Below are 17,698 nucleotides of genomic sequence, written 5' to 3'. Positions count from 1 at the left end.
ATCGAGTCTACAATCCCTAAAAATGATTCTTATATAGCTCAGAGACAACAAAACAGGATCCAAGTATTTTCAAATATAATTCAAATTTTTAACATATATATGCAGCATAATATTTTATATACATAGATCAATTGACTAATACGTCAGTATAGTTATACAACATAGTTATACAATAGTTAAGTTACAACTGAAGAAAAATTTATTGTGGCTATTTCATTACAAACGATTAATAATACAACAAATATTTATATAAGTACGAGAAAAAGTTAATAAAAGTTTTTATTTAAAAGTGTTTAGATTAAAATTTCTACAAAAAATAATTAAGTAATCATAATATTAAATTTATGCAAAATTATTTTTTAAACTCTTAAAATACGAAATGCGGAATTTATATATTTTAAATTGTTTGACTTTTAAATTTTCATTAAAATTTTCTATTTATTTAATATAATTTTACAAGACAAAAAAATATTAATTTTAAAAAAATTTTAAAATATTACTTTTATTACAATTTTATTTTAACAATTAGTATTATTATTAGTTTAAGCGTTTCGATTTTGTTGAATATAATTTTTCTAAAAAGTAATAATTTAGATTATGTACAATTCAAAATTATTTCAATAAATTAAATATATTCGTTGTTTATTTTTCTTATATTCTAAAATTTTCTAAAACAAATTAAAGAAATTTTTGTAAAATGGTTCCTTTTTTTTATTAATATGAATGTATATGCAAATTTCTTATTGTAAAACCAAGTAAAAAATTATATAAAAAATATGTATGTATATATTTCTATAAAAATATATAAAAATAATTATAAAACTAAATTAATTAAAAAATATCAACAACAACATTAATTAATTAAGTATCTATAATAAACCAATCAAAGAATTCAAGAACAAAATTTTAATTAAACAAAGATTTTTTCAAACAAAATTTGTGTGTTACGACGAAAGTTTTAATGCATTTTGAATTTAATTTAAAATTAAAAAAAGTAAGTTTCTATTACAAATGCCAGCAAACCAAATAATGAGCGAAATGGCCTTAGAATAAAGTTTTATTTTATAAAAATTTGAAAATTGGCAAAACCTTGATTGAGAACAGTTAATTTTTTTAAAGACTTCCGTATTCCTTATTTTAATTCAAGATTTTTTAGAACAAATTTTAAGAATTTTACAGATTTTAGTACATAGAACAAATATTTTTACAAACAAGTTTTGTTTTAAATGCAATGAATTAAAGCTATTTTTTGTCGTAACACTTATTACACACTAACTTATACATAAGTACATAATCACTAATTTTTTAAAATAACAATCGCAAAAAAATGTTTTTTTTTCTTAATATATAAATACGAAATTAAATTGTTCAAAATTGTGCAAAATTTGTGTTAAAAATTATAAAATAAAATTTTATGCAAAAATATCATTAAGAATTTTCATATCAATATTTTTTAATTTTCTTAAAGCTATTTTAATTTATCAGAAGACTCATTCGAGGGGCTGACTACATTCTCACTCAGTGAAGGAAGAGTATTTTCAGATGACAATTGTCTGCAAAAAGGGAAAACAAAAATTATTACAACATTTAATTGATGGAAAAACTAAAAAAAAAATGCTGGGTTTAGTTTAAGAAACCATGAGTGTTTGTTTTAAGTGTTTAATTTTATGTGTTTAATTTTTAAGTGTTTGTTTGTTATGTTTATTTTAATTATGTTAATTTTATTAATGTGTCTAATTGTTTGATCTACTTCAAATTTAAATTTTAATAATTACATAATAATATGTAAGTACTTTACTTCAAACTTGATACTCTTATTAAGTTTCAAAATTTGTTTAAATTTTTTAAATACCCAAATTTTACCTATCTATGGGTGAATGGTATGCGCCTGGTGCTGAATTTGATCTCCCAGCTCGAGTAAAACGCTCTAATCTCGATCCACCACGTTGAGGAGCACGTCCAGAAATTCCAGTTTTTGCGAATGGGTTTTGAAAAGAATGATTTTTTAACATTGTCTTTATTAATATCAACGTATCTAATTTCGGAATGCTTTTAACAACACAGCTCATATCTTCATCACTAACTTGCACTAAACGACAATTTTCTTCTTCTGATGGTAATGGATATTTACCATTTGAAGTCACCCACGGATGTTCCTGTAATATAAAAATAAATGAATATTCATACAGTTTAAAAAAAAAAAAGTTTATAATGAATTTTAGTAAGTTAATCGTAATTACCTTTATCTGTGGTAAAGTAATACGTTTATTTGGATTTTTATCTAAGATTTTTTCTAATAAGTCTCTCAGTTCATCACATATCTTTGGATTATTTGGAAATACCAAAGGATCATTTTTTATTTGCTCATAAAGTGCCGGAATGTTGTTTGCCACAAATGGTACATTTCCATATATTAACGACCATAATGTAGCACCAAGAGCCCATATATCTGCTGCTTTGCCACTATAAATATACTATGAACGCAAGATAAAAATTAATATTTGTTACTTATTAAAATTTAATACCAAAATATACTTAAATGCATAAAAACAAAACAGAATTTTTTTACCTGTCCTGGAAATAACGTCTCTGGAGCTCTAAATGCTGGCGTGCCAGCTGTTGAACCATTATTCATTGCAGCATCCTCACCCAAAAACTCATTACATACACCTAAATCAGCAATTTTTACTTGGCCTCCTTCACCAAGTAATAAATTTCCTGGCTTTATATCAGCATGAATAATACGTTGATAATGTACTGGTGATGATAACAGCAATGTTGTTAAAGTTGGTAATTGTGTAAGGTATATAGAATAAAAAGTGAAAACAAAATAAAAGAAAATTTACTTTTTGATTTAAAAATATTCCTACTTAATTGACTTCCTGACTTTATTATCAAGTAATTATCATTAGAATGTCATACTGTGAGGACAATTGAACGAAAGGTGCAAAGGACGTAAGATTCAAGATAATGTTGGAAAAAATTTATTTTCATTCTTTTTTAATGGAATAAAATGAAGAAAAAAATTTATTTATCGATTGTCTATTGTACACATTTTATAATGGAAAAGCAAAAGAAAATAATTAAACAACTTCATATTAAATATTAAGCGATACCTGTTTGAATTGTGCCATTAAATTTAATTGGTTGAATACTTTCTAAATATTAAAGTAAAATGAAATTCTTATAATTTCTCAAGCACTTAAAGGAAATTGTAGAAATTTCTTTTAGGAAATTGAAAAATTAAGTGAAAATTTATTTAAATTTTTAATGGGCGTAAATATAATTAGAAAATAAAAATTGAAAACTTAATGAACCTGTTGTAAAATTATAGTTGAATTAAAATAAAAGTTGAATTAAATGGAAGAGAATCATCTGGTTCAACAACTAGAATAAAGATATAGAAAATTATCATATGAACACTAAATAGCAAAAAAACTTAATGTATTCTTTAAATAGGTTTCGTATCTATTTCACAAACAAAATTGAAAGATAAATTTAACTTTCTTTGAGAACAAAATTTATAATAAATAAATAGTTGTTCTTATTATTAATTAATAGTTAAGCAAAAGGAGTTTTGCGTCAAAAATAGAGTAATTGAAGGTTATTAAAGGGCTACCTTTATTCCGTTTCCGTAAATAGTTTCCGTAAAGTAAAATCTCGAAGTTTTCGGAAGTAAAAAATAATTAACAACATTAACAAACGAGAACAAATTGACTTAACCATGACAAATTTTTAATATTCGTCGGATAATTGCCTCTGAAGAATTGTATGGAAATTTCCATCTAAAAATATATAATCTCGAATGCAATGTTTTGAAATAGCCAATTCGTTTTTTGAAATAACTCCTTTTTTCTAATTTTGATTAAAATATTTAATAATTTCATTAAAATGTTTCATTATTATTAAAGCTATACGGCCCCTATATCATAAAAACTCAAATAAATTTGCCAGCTTTATTTGTGTACAATTTCAGTATATGTTAATAGCCTACATGGCCTTGTAAATAAATCTTTTCTGAAGGCATATCGGCTATCACATCACAAAGCCGACTTATTTTTTGCGCGTAGGTGGCGGTCCTACTACTTTATATGTACAAGCCAAGTTTAAATAATACGACTTCAATAATAACCAAAATATTACCAAATTACTTTTTGAATTGTGTAAAGCAATTATCATAAAACTTACACATCATATTTATGCGAATGCGAATAGAAAGATTCGAATTCTACTCAAAGCAATTCTACAAATTGCTCCCATGTTAAACAGAGCTCTGGAAACGACTATTATAAAACTTTTGTGAAATTAGCTAAATTTTCTGGAAACATAATTTCTTACGAATTTAAATATTTTGGCCGTAAAATCTATTATATATGATTGTTATATTTTGGGATATTTTTTTCATATTACAATGAGTAAAATCTAAATATTATTTTAAAAGGAATTTCCTCTTGTGCAAAATTATAATTATGAAAGTTTAGCAGAAATTAACAACAAAAGGAAAAGCTTTATCTAAAAAACCAAAATCCGGAAGATTTTACATAATTTAATTACCAAAAAAAATAAGGCAGTGAAAAGAAAAGGAAACGAAGACAAAATCTCCTTTCATTGGTAAAGGTAAAAGTAGTAGATATAGATTTTTTTATAGGAAGGTAAGAAGTTTATCAATAAAAAAAATAAACTCATTTCCCCATATTTGCGTTGTTTTTATAAAAATTGTTCCTAATTGTTCGATTTTTTTTTAATTTGCTTTCGTTTAGAACTTTTATGTCAAATTCAAGCGGTTTGAAACATGCCACTTTTTTTTAATATTAAAATAATTATGAAATTATATTTGCTAATAAAGTAAATTATTATATTTTTGCTCTCTTTTTATTGCGCAACTTGAAAACAATTTATTGATATTGTTTAGAGGTTTGTAGTTGCAATACATCCATTTCTAAAATAATCCTATATTCGGATTCTTCTAAGAAAATATCTTGGTTTCAATCAAAATCCCATTTATCTTAGTTTTGTTGAAATAAAAGTTGTATGAATTTTTAGCTTAACAGCAGAGAGTGTTTGAATGCAACATTAGTAATTGATCAGTCTTGTTTTGGTTTTAGTGGTGACAAGTTGTAGATTTTTTTTTTGTTGCTCTTATTTCGTATTTTTTTTTGAGTTGTTTTATTTAGTATTATTAATGTAAACAAAAATTTTTTCCTCTAGTGTTGCGTTTTTTATCGTTTTATTTTTTTACATTCATTTTTATGTTATTTAATTATAACTTTGTCCTTTTTTTTAATATTTGTGATTTTTTTTTTGAATTTTAATTTTATTATTTTGTGTCAACGTATGTGTTTGATAATTTTAAAATATATTTTTTTTGCGTTCATTTCTGTTTTATTGAATATTTTCTGGATTCGTTTTTCTCGTTGGTTTGTAAGTCATATTTTTATCGTATTGTGCGATTTTTTTTTTATTTTCCTACTTTTGCCTTCTAGTATTTTGCTTTATTTTTCTTTATTTTCTTTATGTTTGTGTGTCTTCGACTGTTTGTGTGCTTCTGTGCCAGAAGTTAGAGATAGGTCACGTATGTCTTCTCCTCCTTGATATACCCCTGAGTTGCGGCGTCTTAGGAATGTTAGGAATTCTGCTTGCCGTGCTTTTGTGGTTTCGAGGTCTTCGACGGATTATGTTAGGTTTTACTTGGCCTACAATGACTTTAGATCTCTTTGTAGTGATTTGTATGGGGCATATCTTAATGATGTTCGGCGTAGTATGTTTGGCGATCCGCGAAAGTTTTTTGATTTTATTAATTCGAAGAATAGATCTGATGGTTATCCATCCTCGCTCAAATTTTCTGGTAGGTCTTCTAGTAATCTTCTGGTCATTTCAAATTTGTTTGACTGGCACTTTTCGAGTGTGTTTGCTCCGGTTTTGTGTTTGGTCTATCTCCGGAGTTTGCTGGATTTGTGAATATTGATGGTGCGCCTGTTGATAATTTTGTTCTTGATAGTATTGTACACCCAACCTCTATTGTCTGATTGCGTTCTGCGGGCCATAGAGGTTGGGTGGTGACTCCTGGTCCTGATGGGATTCCGGCTGTAGTGTTGTGTAGGTGCGCTGTAGTGTTGTGTAGCCTTGTTGGTCCTCTTACTTCTTTATTTAACCTATCGTTGGTGTCTTCTGTTTTTCCTTCGGCTTAGAGGGAGTCATACGTTGTTCCGGTTCATAAGAAGGGTTTACGTTCTTCGGCTAGTATTTGTCGGTCTATTGTTAAGATGTCAGCTATTCCGAAGCTATTTGAGGGTATTTTGGTTGATTACTTCTACTCTTTTTGTAGTCCTTTTATTTACTCCGGCCAGCATGGTTTTCAGAGGGGCAGATCTATTGTTACCAATTTGGTTGGGTTTGTCTCGGATACTATTAATATTATGGAGAGGAGGTGGTCAGGCCAATGTTATTTTTACGGATGGTAGTAAGGCTTTCAATACTATTCCTTATCAAGTTATACTGAGAAAGTGGGCTGGCGTGGGTTTTCTCTCTCCGTATCTTGATGTGGATCTACTCCTATTTGTCTCTCGGTTTTTATCAGGTTTCTTTCCGTTCTACTCTGTCTGATGTCTACTGCGCCTGGTCTGGTGCTCCGCAGGATAACCATTTGGGTTCTATACTTTTTTAGTTGCGACTAACGACGCTTTTGGTTCTTTTGTGGGTTACGCGCTTTATAGTTTTGCAGAAGACTCCAAGATTGTGAGGACAGTTCGGTCAGAAGTTGATTGTCTAAAGTTGCAGAGGGATTTGGATAGTTTATGGGACTGGTGTAGGGTCAATATCTTGGAACATAACATTAGTAAGTGTGGAGTCATGAGTTTTTCGCGGAGGAGGGAGTCTTCTGTTGTCCGCCATGACTATTGCCTTAACGGGATGGTATTGGAGAGAGTGAGCTCTTCTTGTGATTTTGGGGTTATGCTTGATCGCACGCTGAATTTTGGTGCTCATTTGAATATGGTCCTTGGCAGGGCTAATTCGGAGCTGGGTTTTGTAATGAGATGGGCTAGAGAGTTTATTGATCCGTATGTTGCGAAGCATTTGTATGTGTCCTTTGCTGGCCAATTCTTGATTATGCTTGTCAGGTTTCTTGTTGTGGATGTTTCTCGTATTGAATTTGTTCAGAAGAAATTTTTGCCTTTTGCTTTGAGGGGTTTGGGATGGTCTGATCCTTTTAAATTCCCAACGTATGAGGCCAGGTTGATGTTGATCGATTTGCAGTCCTTGAGGGCACGTAGGGTTGTCGCTGACATAGTGTTTATCCATCAGCTCGTGTCGGGGGCCATTATGGCTCCTTCTTTGTTAGGACAGGTTTCTATTAGGGATAACGTAAGGAATCTTAGATTTGTTGAGTTGTACAATGTTCACTATCACTCTACTAATTATGGTAGCCGGTCACTAGAATGTTTCGTTCTGTTAATTCTAATTCTTTAATATTTGATCCTACTATTAGTAAGGGTACTCTTAGACCTATACTTTTGTGTAATTTAAATTTATAGTAATATTTTCGTTTCTTCTTGTTCTTGTCTTTCTCTCTCATCTTTATTTATCTAAATATATTATCTATATTATCTATAATATTGCCTGGTGGTCGGCTTTTTTGTTAGTCGTTATGGTTTTTTCTTGTTATTATTATTTTTAAGTTGGGCTCGACATTTTATTTTACTTGTCCTTTTACTCTTCCCTCTTTTTCCCTACATATTCCCCTCTTTTTCCCTCCCTTTCCTATAAATGATGACACTGTTGCTTGGTAACTAACAGTTGCATACATGCGACTAAATTATGTTTTTATTTGCGCCTGTTGACCTTATGCTTAATGCTTGATCTAAGCAATGGATGTTTGATATAAAAAACAATTATAACAAGTAAAAACGTTTCAGTCGGTATAAACCGATTGAATTATACCCTGCACCTTTCGTTGTTGTATAGCAATTACTCAAACCTGTGAAACTGTTCTATAGAAATTCCACGGTGATATGTCTGATTTATAACTGGACACACAACTGCCAAGTTTCATGAATCTGACTTTATTTTTCCAAATATTTAAACTTTTGGACTTGTATGGGAGCTTCTCGTAGCTGTAGAGCAATTCAACCAAAACTTCAGAAATATATCTGACCTATAACTCGACACACAACTGCCAAGTTTCATGAATCTGACTGTATTATTTTTCCAAATATTTAAAACAAGCTTTTGGAGTTGTATGGCAAGTATCCGAACCTGTCAAGCAATTCCATCAAAACTTCAAAAATAGGTCTGACCTATAATTGGACACACGACTGCTCATGAATCTGACTTTATTATTTTTCCAAATATTCAAATGAAGCTTTTAGACTTGTATGGGAGCTACTCGAACTTGTCAAGCAATTCAACCAAAACTTCAGAAATATATCTGGCCTATAACACGACACACAACTGTCAAGTTTCATGTATCTGACTATATTATTTTTCCAAATATTTAAAATTAGCTTCTGGAGTTGTATGGCAGGAACCCGAACTTGTCAAGCAATTCCTCTAAAACTTCAGAAACATATTTGACCTATAATTGGACACATGACTGCCAAGTTTCATGAATCTGACTTTATTATTTTTCCGAATATAAAAAATTTGCTGTTGGAAGTGTATGGCAGCCACCCGAACCGGTGCAGCTATCCCATTATAATTTTTAAAGCATGTGTAGAATATAATTGGACACATGTATACAAAATTTTATATTTATAGCTTTTGTAATATATATATTTATATTTATAGTTTTATTTATATTTATATATATATTATATATATATATTTATATATATATGTATATATATTATATTTATATATACATATATTTATATTTATATATATAAATTATATATTTATAGTTTTTGAAATATTCAAAATAAACTCTTTGAGTTGTATGGCAGCTAACCGAACCCGTTGCCCGAATTAGTCCAATAACAATAGGGCTCGTCCTTGGCACAAAAAAAAAACTTGTGAAAGTTTGGTGTCGATTGCATTATTCGTTTTTGAGTTATCGTGCGATCGGACGGACGGACGGACGGACAGACGGACATGTCTAAATCGACGCAGAATTTTACGCTGAGCAAGAATATATATATATGTCCATACCGCAGATGACTCCTTCAAGTAGTTACAAACTCCATACCAAAGTTAATATACCCTTCACGAAGTGCAGGGTATAAAAAATGGTTAGTAAAATAAAACGTCATTGAATTTACAGAAAACCGTGTTACTTTAACTGTTTCATTTTTTGAACAGGAATATTATTATATGCATTGGCCTATAAAATGCGAATTTTACAAAATTAAGAAAAATTAAATTTTTTAAGGAAAAATACAGTTGGTTATTTTCTAAAGACTTGATTAACATTAGAACGAAGCACTTTTTTTCATAAGAATACTATAGTATTATGTAAATATATGTAAACAGATATGTATTTCTCTTTAACTTCATTTTTTGTTTCATATCCTTGTTTATCAAGTCATTCTGTTGTTTTTAAATTTCTTGTCGTTTTTTATTCAGTTATATTCAAAAGACCCGTCATGCAAAAATGCTTTTTTTATTTAGTTGTTTCTAGGACTTTTCTGTGAAATTCGTAGTGTTTATATATTTGAAGTGGGTATTTTACACCATTTACTAACTTTGTTTTATTCCAAAGGAAAAATAAGAGAATATCCACAATTTTCTATGCCATAGTTGTTAGTGCAGAAATAAATGAAAGAAATTGGTAAGGAGGTAATACTTTAAATAAGCAACATCTAGATTTATTTTCAATACTTACTTTTTTTTACATTTCCAGAAGAAACTTTTAATTTTTTTTAGCTATGGTACGCACAGGGTAAAGAAACAGAAATTTTCAACAATAATTTTGATAAGCACTTACGAAATAATAAATTTGCTTAAAGAAAATAAGAGTTTAGTAATTGTATTTCAATTATATTTAAAATTTACTTATTTTACCCTTTAATAGCATTTTTTTAATAACCTGGAACATGAATATTTACTGTGTATTTTCAAAGTGATTGCGTTTAAAAACTCAATAATTCATTGAAAGAATTTATCGTTTTTAAAATAAACTTTTATTAAAATATAAGTTTTATAAAATTAAGAAATCTACTTGCTTAATGAATTATTCAAATAATTACTAAAACCTTTTTTATGAAAAAAATTTGTCAAACTTTAATACCAAACAAAAAAAAGACTGAAATGGTCAAATTAATTATTATTTTACATTTGAAAGCAAATAAAGTTATAAAATATTTCAAAAATTATATTACCCTCGTACATACATTTTAAATGCATATTTAAATTTAGTAAGGTCAAAAAACTGCATATGCACGTGTTCACAAGTACGTGCCATCACTTATAACTTGTTGAAAATTAGTTTTAATTTATGTTGCGTTTTCAAATATATTTCCTGTGCCATAATTTCAAGAAAATTATAAAAATTTTGAAAAACATGTACATATTTCGCCTGTTCGTTTATCTGCATATGCTTATTTATCATATTAACTAGACTTATTTACCCCGATTTGCGAACCCTATCGATATATTATTCTTAAAAGTTTTTTTAGTCGAACAAAAATTTTCGTAGCCGAAAATTGTGTCTCCAACGACCTTATCTTAAAATATGTGTCGATTTTTAAGAAAAGCTTTTTACCGGTTTTTTCAGTATATTCAGGGTTTAACTTGAAAAGGAAAAAAAATATTTTAAATACCTGTTAATGCAAAAGCACTGTATTCAAAAATTTTCCTAGATTTTATTTTAGTTTAAGAGAAAAAAATAAAAATATAAGTGCGAAGATATATTCTATTCAAATACTGATTCCAAACTGTAACAAACATTTTAATATAAGTAGACGTTTAGTACCAAATACTACTGAATTTCATATAATTTCAATTGAAAGAATTGAGAAAGAAAACAAGCGCACCTACAATATACTTTATTTTTTACAATAAACAAAGTTCATAATTTTTTCAAGCGAAAATAAGAATTATTACAGGAATTTTTCACTTCAGCTTATGAACATGACATAAATGTGGACACAAATTAAAAAAGACCTTTGAAAATTTTTTAAAACCATTTTAATAGCTTGTAGGTATTTCTTATTATTAAATTCTATTTTTAAAACAAGTATAATTATAACATTCAAAAAACTTTCGTTTTCGTTCAAAAATGGCATTTTATAATTACATTTGAGAGTCCCTGAAAAAAAACACCAAAATTTAAATTGAAATTGTGTGAAAATTATTTTATGAAAGTTAAATAAAAAACAAACGTACATACACAATGTATAAATATTTGATAAAACCTTACAGACAGGGTGTTCGTCTATTAGTTATATAATTGAAGAAGAAAGTATCTATGACTACTGCAATTTGGTGGGATACCAAGGTTCGCAAAATTAGTATTTACAAAGGATAAATGTAATATGATCAACCTTATTTCAGAAAAATATCAACGGATTTATATAATTCATGTATTAGTTTCGATCATCAAAAAGAGAAAGGTAATTAAAATGTAAAAATCAAATTAACTTTTTTGCCCCTTACTTTAAAAGCCACCAGTTTATTTTATGTGGTTGTGCGCTATAATAACCTCATGGTTTATTTTTATTTGAAATCGTCTTCCTAGGCCTTATTTTGTAGAGATTTTATTATTTGGCAGATTCCCAAAACGGAAAAGAAATAAAATATTGTGGTTTTCCAATATAACATACGTATGTACATAAATATGTTTATAAATAATAATAGTTTTGCAATATTTTTTTCTTCAACTTTTAAATTTATGGATGTTTTTAATGTTACCATAATATTTAAAATCGAATTTTTTGCTTAATATTTTTGTAAACTCATAAAAAACTTATTTAAAATTCATTGAATTTTGAAGTTCAATGACATCACTACAATTTGCTTTAATTCATATATTAGTAAACTTCATCATTATTTCGTGAAATTTATTTCAAATAAAGGCTGCGAAGGACTAAATTTATTTAAGCTTAGCTAAATAACATAAATACACAATAAATTAAATAATCGAAATAATAATTTTAAAAAATTTATTCACTTTTAATATTTGCAGATAAGTCATATAATCCATATCAATAATAAATAGCATTATTCTCAAATAAAATTTAGTATAGATATAGCATTACAATTTATTTCCAACGAATTCGAAACAAACGAAAAATTCCCCTGAGAAAATGCAAGTACTTTTAAAAAACAAAATAAAAAACAATTTGCGTAAAATAAAAATTGCAATCAGTTTATAAAAAGTTATGAATTGTTTGAATGTCATTCGACGAGTAATTAGGTAACAATGTTTGCAATGGAAAGCACTTTTCTCTTGCAAAAGTGAAATTACTCCTTGTAAAAGTAATCTGCTACATTTTTTAAATTACATAGTTTAATTGTTATGGCAAATTTATATAAATAATTGCTTGCATTTAGGATAAGCAAAAATATAAAAATTAAAGAAGCTTTAAAATAATAATTGAACGGTTAAGTAAGTGAGTTAGGAAAAATAATTACATTTTTTGTTAGCAAGACATTTAGCTTTAGCGTTTTGCATTTATAGGAATATAGAGATGCTTACTGTTTTAGAAATATAAGGCGCCGAAAAATAGAAATTTTGCAAATTTCGGTGGGCTTTTTTTTCGGGAGAAAAATCTCACTATACATTTTTGCGTTTGCATTTAACAAACGTTTGTGGCTTCGTTACAACAAATAGTCAAATATGGCATTTTTAGGACTTTAGGGGGTTATAACTATTATAAGGAGGGAGATAGATAAAAATTTTCTTCTATGGAAATAAGTTTTTAGTGAAGAGAAGACCAATTCATATATATAATTCTGCTTTTTATCTTTTTTTTGGAAAAGTCCTGCTTCTTTAGGACTAAGATAATTTTTGATTTAAACATTTGTATCGCGGATAACTGAGATTTCTAGTAAACATCAATAGCACTTAGTCAGTTTGATATAACTAAATATTTATTTCTAACGTTATTAATTGATTAACAGACACAAAACGGATTTTGAATAATTTTTGAAGATATTAACTGAAGCATCCTGTATGTCTAAATATCCCAACTTTATAATATTGCACGTTAGTTTTTGTACCAACTGCATTGCATACAATTAGGAAGTAATCACATTTAAGTGAGGTTATAAATAAACTATTAGAGGGGTATATCTCGGTCTATCACTCTGTCTGTGCAGATCTATATCTCAGTATTCGCTGAACCGATGTTCATGAAACTTTATATCTGAGCTTATTTGAGAGACTATTTGAGTAACTTTTTGGATATTTCAGGTATTTGAAACTGGATCTTTACCGCCAACCAATTTCACGTTTTTGACTACTTTTAAGAAAATAACAGCAGATTTCCCTGAAATTATATATAACTTTTTGAGGAAGTCACGTGATAGCAAGTAGATTTTCACAATGGGCCAAATTGATATTTTTTCTCATATACAGAGAAATAATCGACCGATTTCCTGGAAAATTTTTATTTAAAATCTAATTAAAACAGTGAGCCAGTAACTTTCCAGAACCGGATTCTTCAAAAAATAACAAAATTTTCACTAAGAGCCGATTTTACATATTTGACCATATTTCAGGAATTAATTGACAGAATTTCTTGAAATTAATATATTAATAGAATAAGTTTTGGTTGTTAGCGAAAATAACTGGGAAAATTGCCAGGAAAATCGAATTTGAAATAAATACTTGAAGCTAATTGTCATAATCCTAGGCAACACTTTAACAATGCGGTCGATTATGTGCTGTTTACATCAGATTTTTAAATGCCAACGCAGAACAAAATCGTCTGTCATTAAAATCAATATATTATAAGAAACTTATTCTTAAAGTATCGTTTTATTTTAGATATCGAAACTATATTCAACTGTTGTAAAAATCCGGATGTAAAGATTAAAAGCTTATTCTTATTTTTTATTATTATTATTGTAAGCTAATACACATAATATGTTTGAATTTATTTTATACTCACAATATTCAAGTCCCTGTAACGCATCCCGAAAAACTGACCATGCACGTTCTTCATTTAATGGTTTATCTGCCGGTATACATAAAACTTCACCTTGATGTACCAGTTCAAAAACTAAATATAAAAAATCCTCTAAAGGATCATCAAGAACTTCAATCAATTTAACAACATTAGGATGATCTAATTTCTTAAGTACTGCTATTTCACGATAAACCCTGTCTAAAGGCGATTGTGTTGTTTTTTTTGGTCCACGACTCATTAAACCTGCTTTACGTAATAAACGACGTTTTGATAAAATTTTCATTGCGTAGTGAGTTGAATCTTCTTCATTGTACGCAAGTTTAACAAGTCCATATGATCCCTAAGGATAAATAAAATATGAAGGCAAAACAAAATTAAAAACGCATATCAAGGTGTTGGTAATGTTTTGTTCTTCTTTATAAAAAAAATAAATTCAGTAGAAAGTTTATGAAGTAAAAATCGTGGAATACAGGAAATAGTTAAAGAGAAATATACCTCAAAACCAAAAATCTGAAAATGAAATTTCAGTTTCAGATTTTTGGTATTGAGGTATATTTCAGTAAAAAGTTGGAGGGCATATAAACCTTTTTGATGCTTTTTTCTTACTGTTATCCAATTCAAAATCCTTGAATAGTTTTCCAGTTTTTGCTTTAAGAAAACTAGTAGTTGAAAAATTAATATAATGAAAATCGTAAAATTTTAGTGGCAGTAAGACAGGAAAAGTTGATATTGTAATACAGTGCAAATTTCCTTAATGGAAAAATTGAACGTCTATGTCCTGTATGAGCTTTTCTTCTTAAATTTTGGTAGATCATTTTGATTGGAAAGCGATTCAAATGATTGAAGAGTTTGTGTATTTGGTTTAGTTCGAAGTACTTATACCGAGACAAGAGTAATAAAAATTTCCTGACAAAAATTTTAAATGATAGTTTAATATAACTGCAATATAAACTTGTTAAACAGTATGTTTTGGTAAACGAAATTAGCTAGATTTAAGTTTTTGACATACAACAGTAAGATAAATTTAAGATAATAAATTTTTAAATTAAATTTAATCCTCTTGAGTGAATCACAGGGTTTGACCTACACAGTGTATGAGAGCAAAATATTCTCGTTTTAAATTAGAAGAAAAATGATTAAATTTAAAAAAAGACGAAGTGCTGAATAAGTTGAAGAAATAAACAAGCTTTAATTACAATCTAATTTAATTTTCTTTTTTAATACAAAATATATTTTCCCAAATATTTTTTACCTGTCCAATTTGATCCATTAGTTTATATTGATTTAGCTGCAAAAAACTACCCGATTTGTCGATTGATACTCTTCTGGATTCTCGTAATGGAGGCCTACGTCTAGTACGAGGACTGCTGTAAGGGCTATATGGTACATTAGGATAAATTGGTCTTGATTCTAAGGCTGTTTGTAATTTTGGTTTCAGTATTGATGTAGAAGAATTTATTGCTGAATTATCGGATGTTGATGAGACTGAGGTTGGTGTATTATAGCTTACCGTATCGCTTTCTTCACTAGACATTGTTGAATTATTTGTTGATGTCATTGATATTGTGCATAATATTGGCGGTGATAATCTACCAGCATTTAGTGCTTCATCTGCGTTCTTTTGAAGAAGCTCACGTCTTAAATCACAATTTGATGGGGACGCCATTGATGTTCCTAATATGTTAGTTGACGTTGCTGTTGAATTTGAAACTGGTAATATATTATTTAAAATATTTTCTGCTTTAATATTATTTTTTTGGCCATGATTTTTTAATATCGCATCATTAACATCATTCAATGTAAGAGAATCTTCATAAAAACGTTCCTCTTGTTGAAGTCTAGGATTACGGTATCTTAATACAGTTGGATGGTCGGGATCACTTCCTAAATCTAATGATTGAGTTTTAGGTGAAAATAAATACCTTTTATAAGCTAAAATATTATCTTGAAATTTTAATGAAGAAGCATTTGACGCATTAGAAGCATTAAGCTGTTGGGAAGTACTTTTTTGCATTTGTATTTTATTTGCTATAGTGACAGATGCAGGATTAACAAAAGGATCATTTTCATAATAACTGATTGTACTCGAAGTAAAAGAAGAACTAGATGATGGGGAATTTAAATGTGTTTGTGCTGGAAATATGGTAACGGATTGTGGTTGTGGATGATGGATTGTTACAGATATTGATGGTGTTTGTAAAAATGATTCTGTTAATTGAATAGATGTTATATTAGTGGAGGATTTTTGCAAGCATATATTTTTAGGTGGGGAAGCAGAGCATAGCATATCATCATTAATACTACTATTATCTGTTAAATTAATACTAGTTGATTTAGTAACTTTATCATCTGATGATAGTTTAGGTGTTATTTTGCTACAAATTTCTTTATCATGACCTTTTATATTTACTAAAGATGAAGGAGATGTTGTTAGAGAATTATCATTGTTTTCATCATTAAATGTACTTTGATTTGATGAAGTTGAACTTATAATATTATGATTATCATTTATATTTGTGCCAACACTAGTTCCAATAGTATTAGTATCAGAATTTTCGGTAATTACTTTGACATTAGTAATACTTAATGACAATGATTGCATACAGTTATTAATATTAGTATTATTAGTAGTAGTTATATTATTTAAAGTAGAATTAGTACCATTTTTATGGTTTAAAGCCAAAGCGGAAGCAACAACATTATTTTTATTAATAGTTTTATTATCAGAAATATTAGTATTTTGTGATGATGGATTATTGTAATTGGTTGAAAAATTATTATAATCAATATAATGCGGGAAGTTTAAATATGTATCTGGATGTAATGGTTGTGGTGGTATTATAATATCTTCAGTAGAATTTTTTGATTTCTTACGTTCTTCAACAATAATATCATTATTAACTACTCCATCATTATTGACTACTTCATCATTATTAACTACTACAACATCTTGATTCGATTTACTTATTTTTAAGTTTAATAATTTAGAACTAGTATCACTTTTAATATTAATATCGCATTCAATGTTATTTAATAAATTAGATAAATTATCACCAGGTATTGGTATAGTTTCTAATAAGTTTGATTGTTGATTTATATCACTATTTGTTAAATTTTGTTGTAATTGTAATGATGATGAATTTGATGATAATGGTACTAAAGTTGGTGATGATGATTCATTCAATTGAATGGATTCGATTTTTTTTGTTAAACCACTATTAGATGACAAAAATAATTGTTGACATGTCACCATTGAATTCTCTTCAATTATTGATCCTATATTTAAAACTTCTACTGCTGGTGCTGTTTTTTGATTTGAAAATTCATCATTTTCTACAGTCATTTGTTGGTTATTTTCCATATTGTAATATCTTATAGTTAATTGTTTGTGATTATACAACTGTTCTTTTGGATGTCTCATTGGTTTATTAGTTTTATTAGTTTAAATTGCGTATATGAGTAACCTGAATATTTTTTGTGCGAAAAATTACTGAGTTAAAGTTTTTAATTAAACAGCCGTATTTTACATTAAAAAACTACTTTTGTTGGAAATTCTTAGGAGCTTTCAACATTGAACTTGAGATTCTTTATAAATATATTGAGTTTTTGTTATCTGGCACGTATCTTGAGAT

At 28.0% G+C, this 17,698-nt stretch overlaps 1 protein-coding gene across 4 annotated transcripts; it reads right to left on the bottom strand.

Annotated features, from left to right (window-relative positions):
• Positions 1-639: 639 nt before the first annotated feature.
• Positions 640-17,698, bottom strand: LOC129616398 (calcium/calmodulin-dependent protein kinase kinase 2). 4 transcript variants are annotated; one of them, XM_055532022.1, is made up of 7 exons: positions 16,464-17,698; positions 15,319-15,956; positions 14,049-14,406; positions 2,570-2,757; positions 2,241-2,474; positions 1,864-2,156; positions 640-1,553 (listed from the first exon to the last, which is right to left on the bottom strand). In XM_055532022.1, the coding sequence occupies exons 1-7, from the start codon at positions 17,485-17,487 to the stop codon at positions 1,469-1,471; spliced, it is 2,820 nt and encodes a 939-aa protein (XP_055387997.1). In that variant the 5' UTR covers positions 17,488-17,698; the 3' UTR covers positions 640-1,468. The 4 variants fall into 4 exon arrangements, with proteins under 4 accessions (XP_055387997.1, XP_055387998.1, XP_055387999.1 ...); XM_055532023.1 differs by having other exon boundaries at positions 16,941-17,698; XM_055532024.1 differs by having other exon boundaries at positions 17,317-17,698.

This window comes from Condylostylus longicornis, unplaced genomic scaffold (assembly GCF_029603195.1).
Source record: "Condylostylus longicornis isolate FDR11 unplaced genomic scaffold, ASM2960319v2 ptg000194l, whole genome shotgun sequence".
In the NCBI taxonomy this organism is placed as follows: Eukaryota; Metazoa; Arthropoda; class Insecta; order Diptera; family Dolichopodidae; genus Condylostylus; species Condylostylus longicornis.
Note: the sequence above shows the minus strand (reverse complement) of the source record. Positions and strands in the feature narration are given on the sequence as shown.

Excerpts from the sequence above, each read along its gene's own strand:
- LOC129616398 (XM_055532020.1), bottom strand. The coding sequence starts at position 17,487 with ATGAGACATCCAAAAGAACAGTTGTATAATCACAAACAATTAACTATA. Across the intron at positions 2,758-14,048 it reads GTTACAGGGACTTGAATATT|TACATTATCAACGTATTATT; the intron begins GTGAGTATAAAA and ends TATCATCACCAG. Across the intron at positions 1,554-1,863 it reads TACCATTCACCCATAGATAG|ACAATTGTCATCTGAAAATA; the intron begins GTAAAATTTGGG and ends CCCTTTTTGCAG.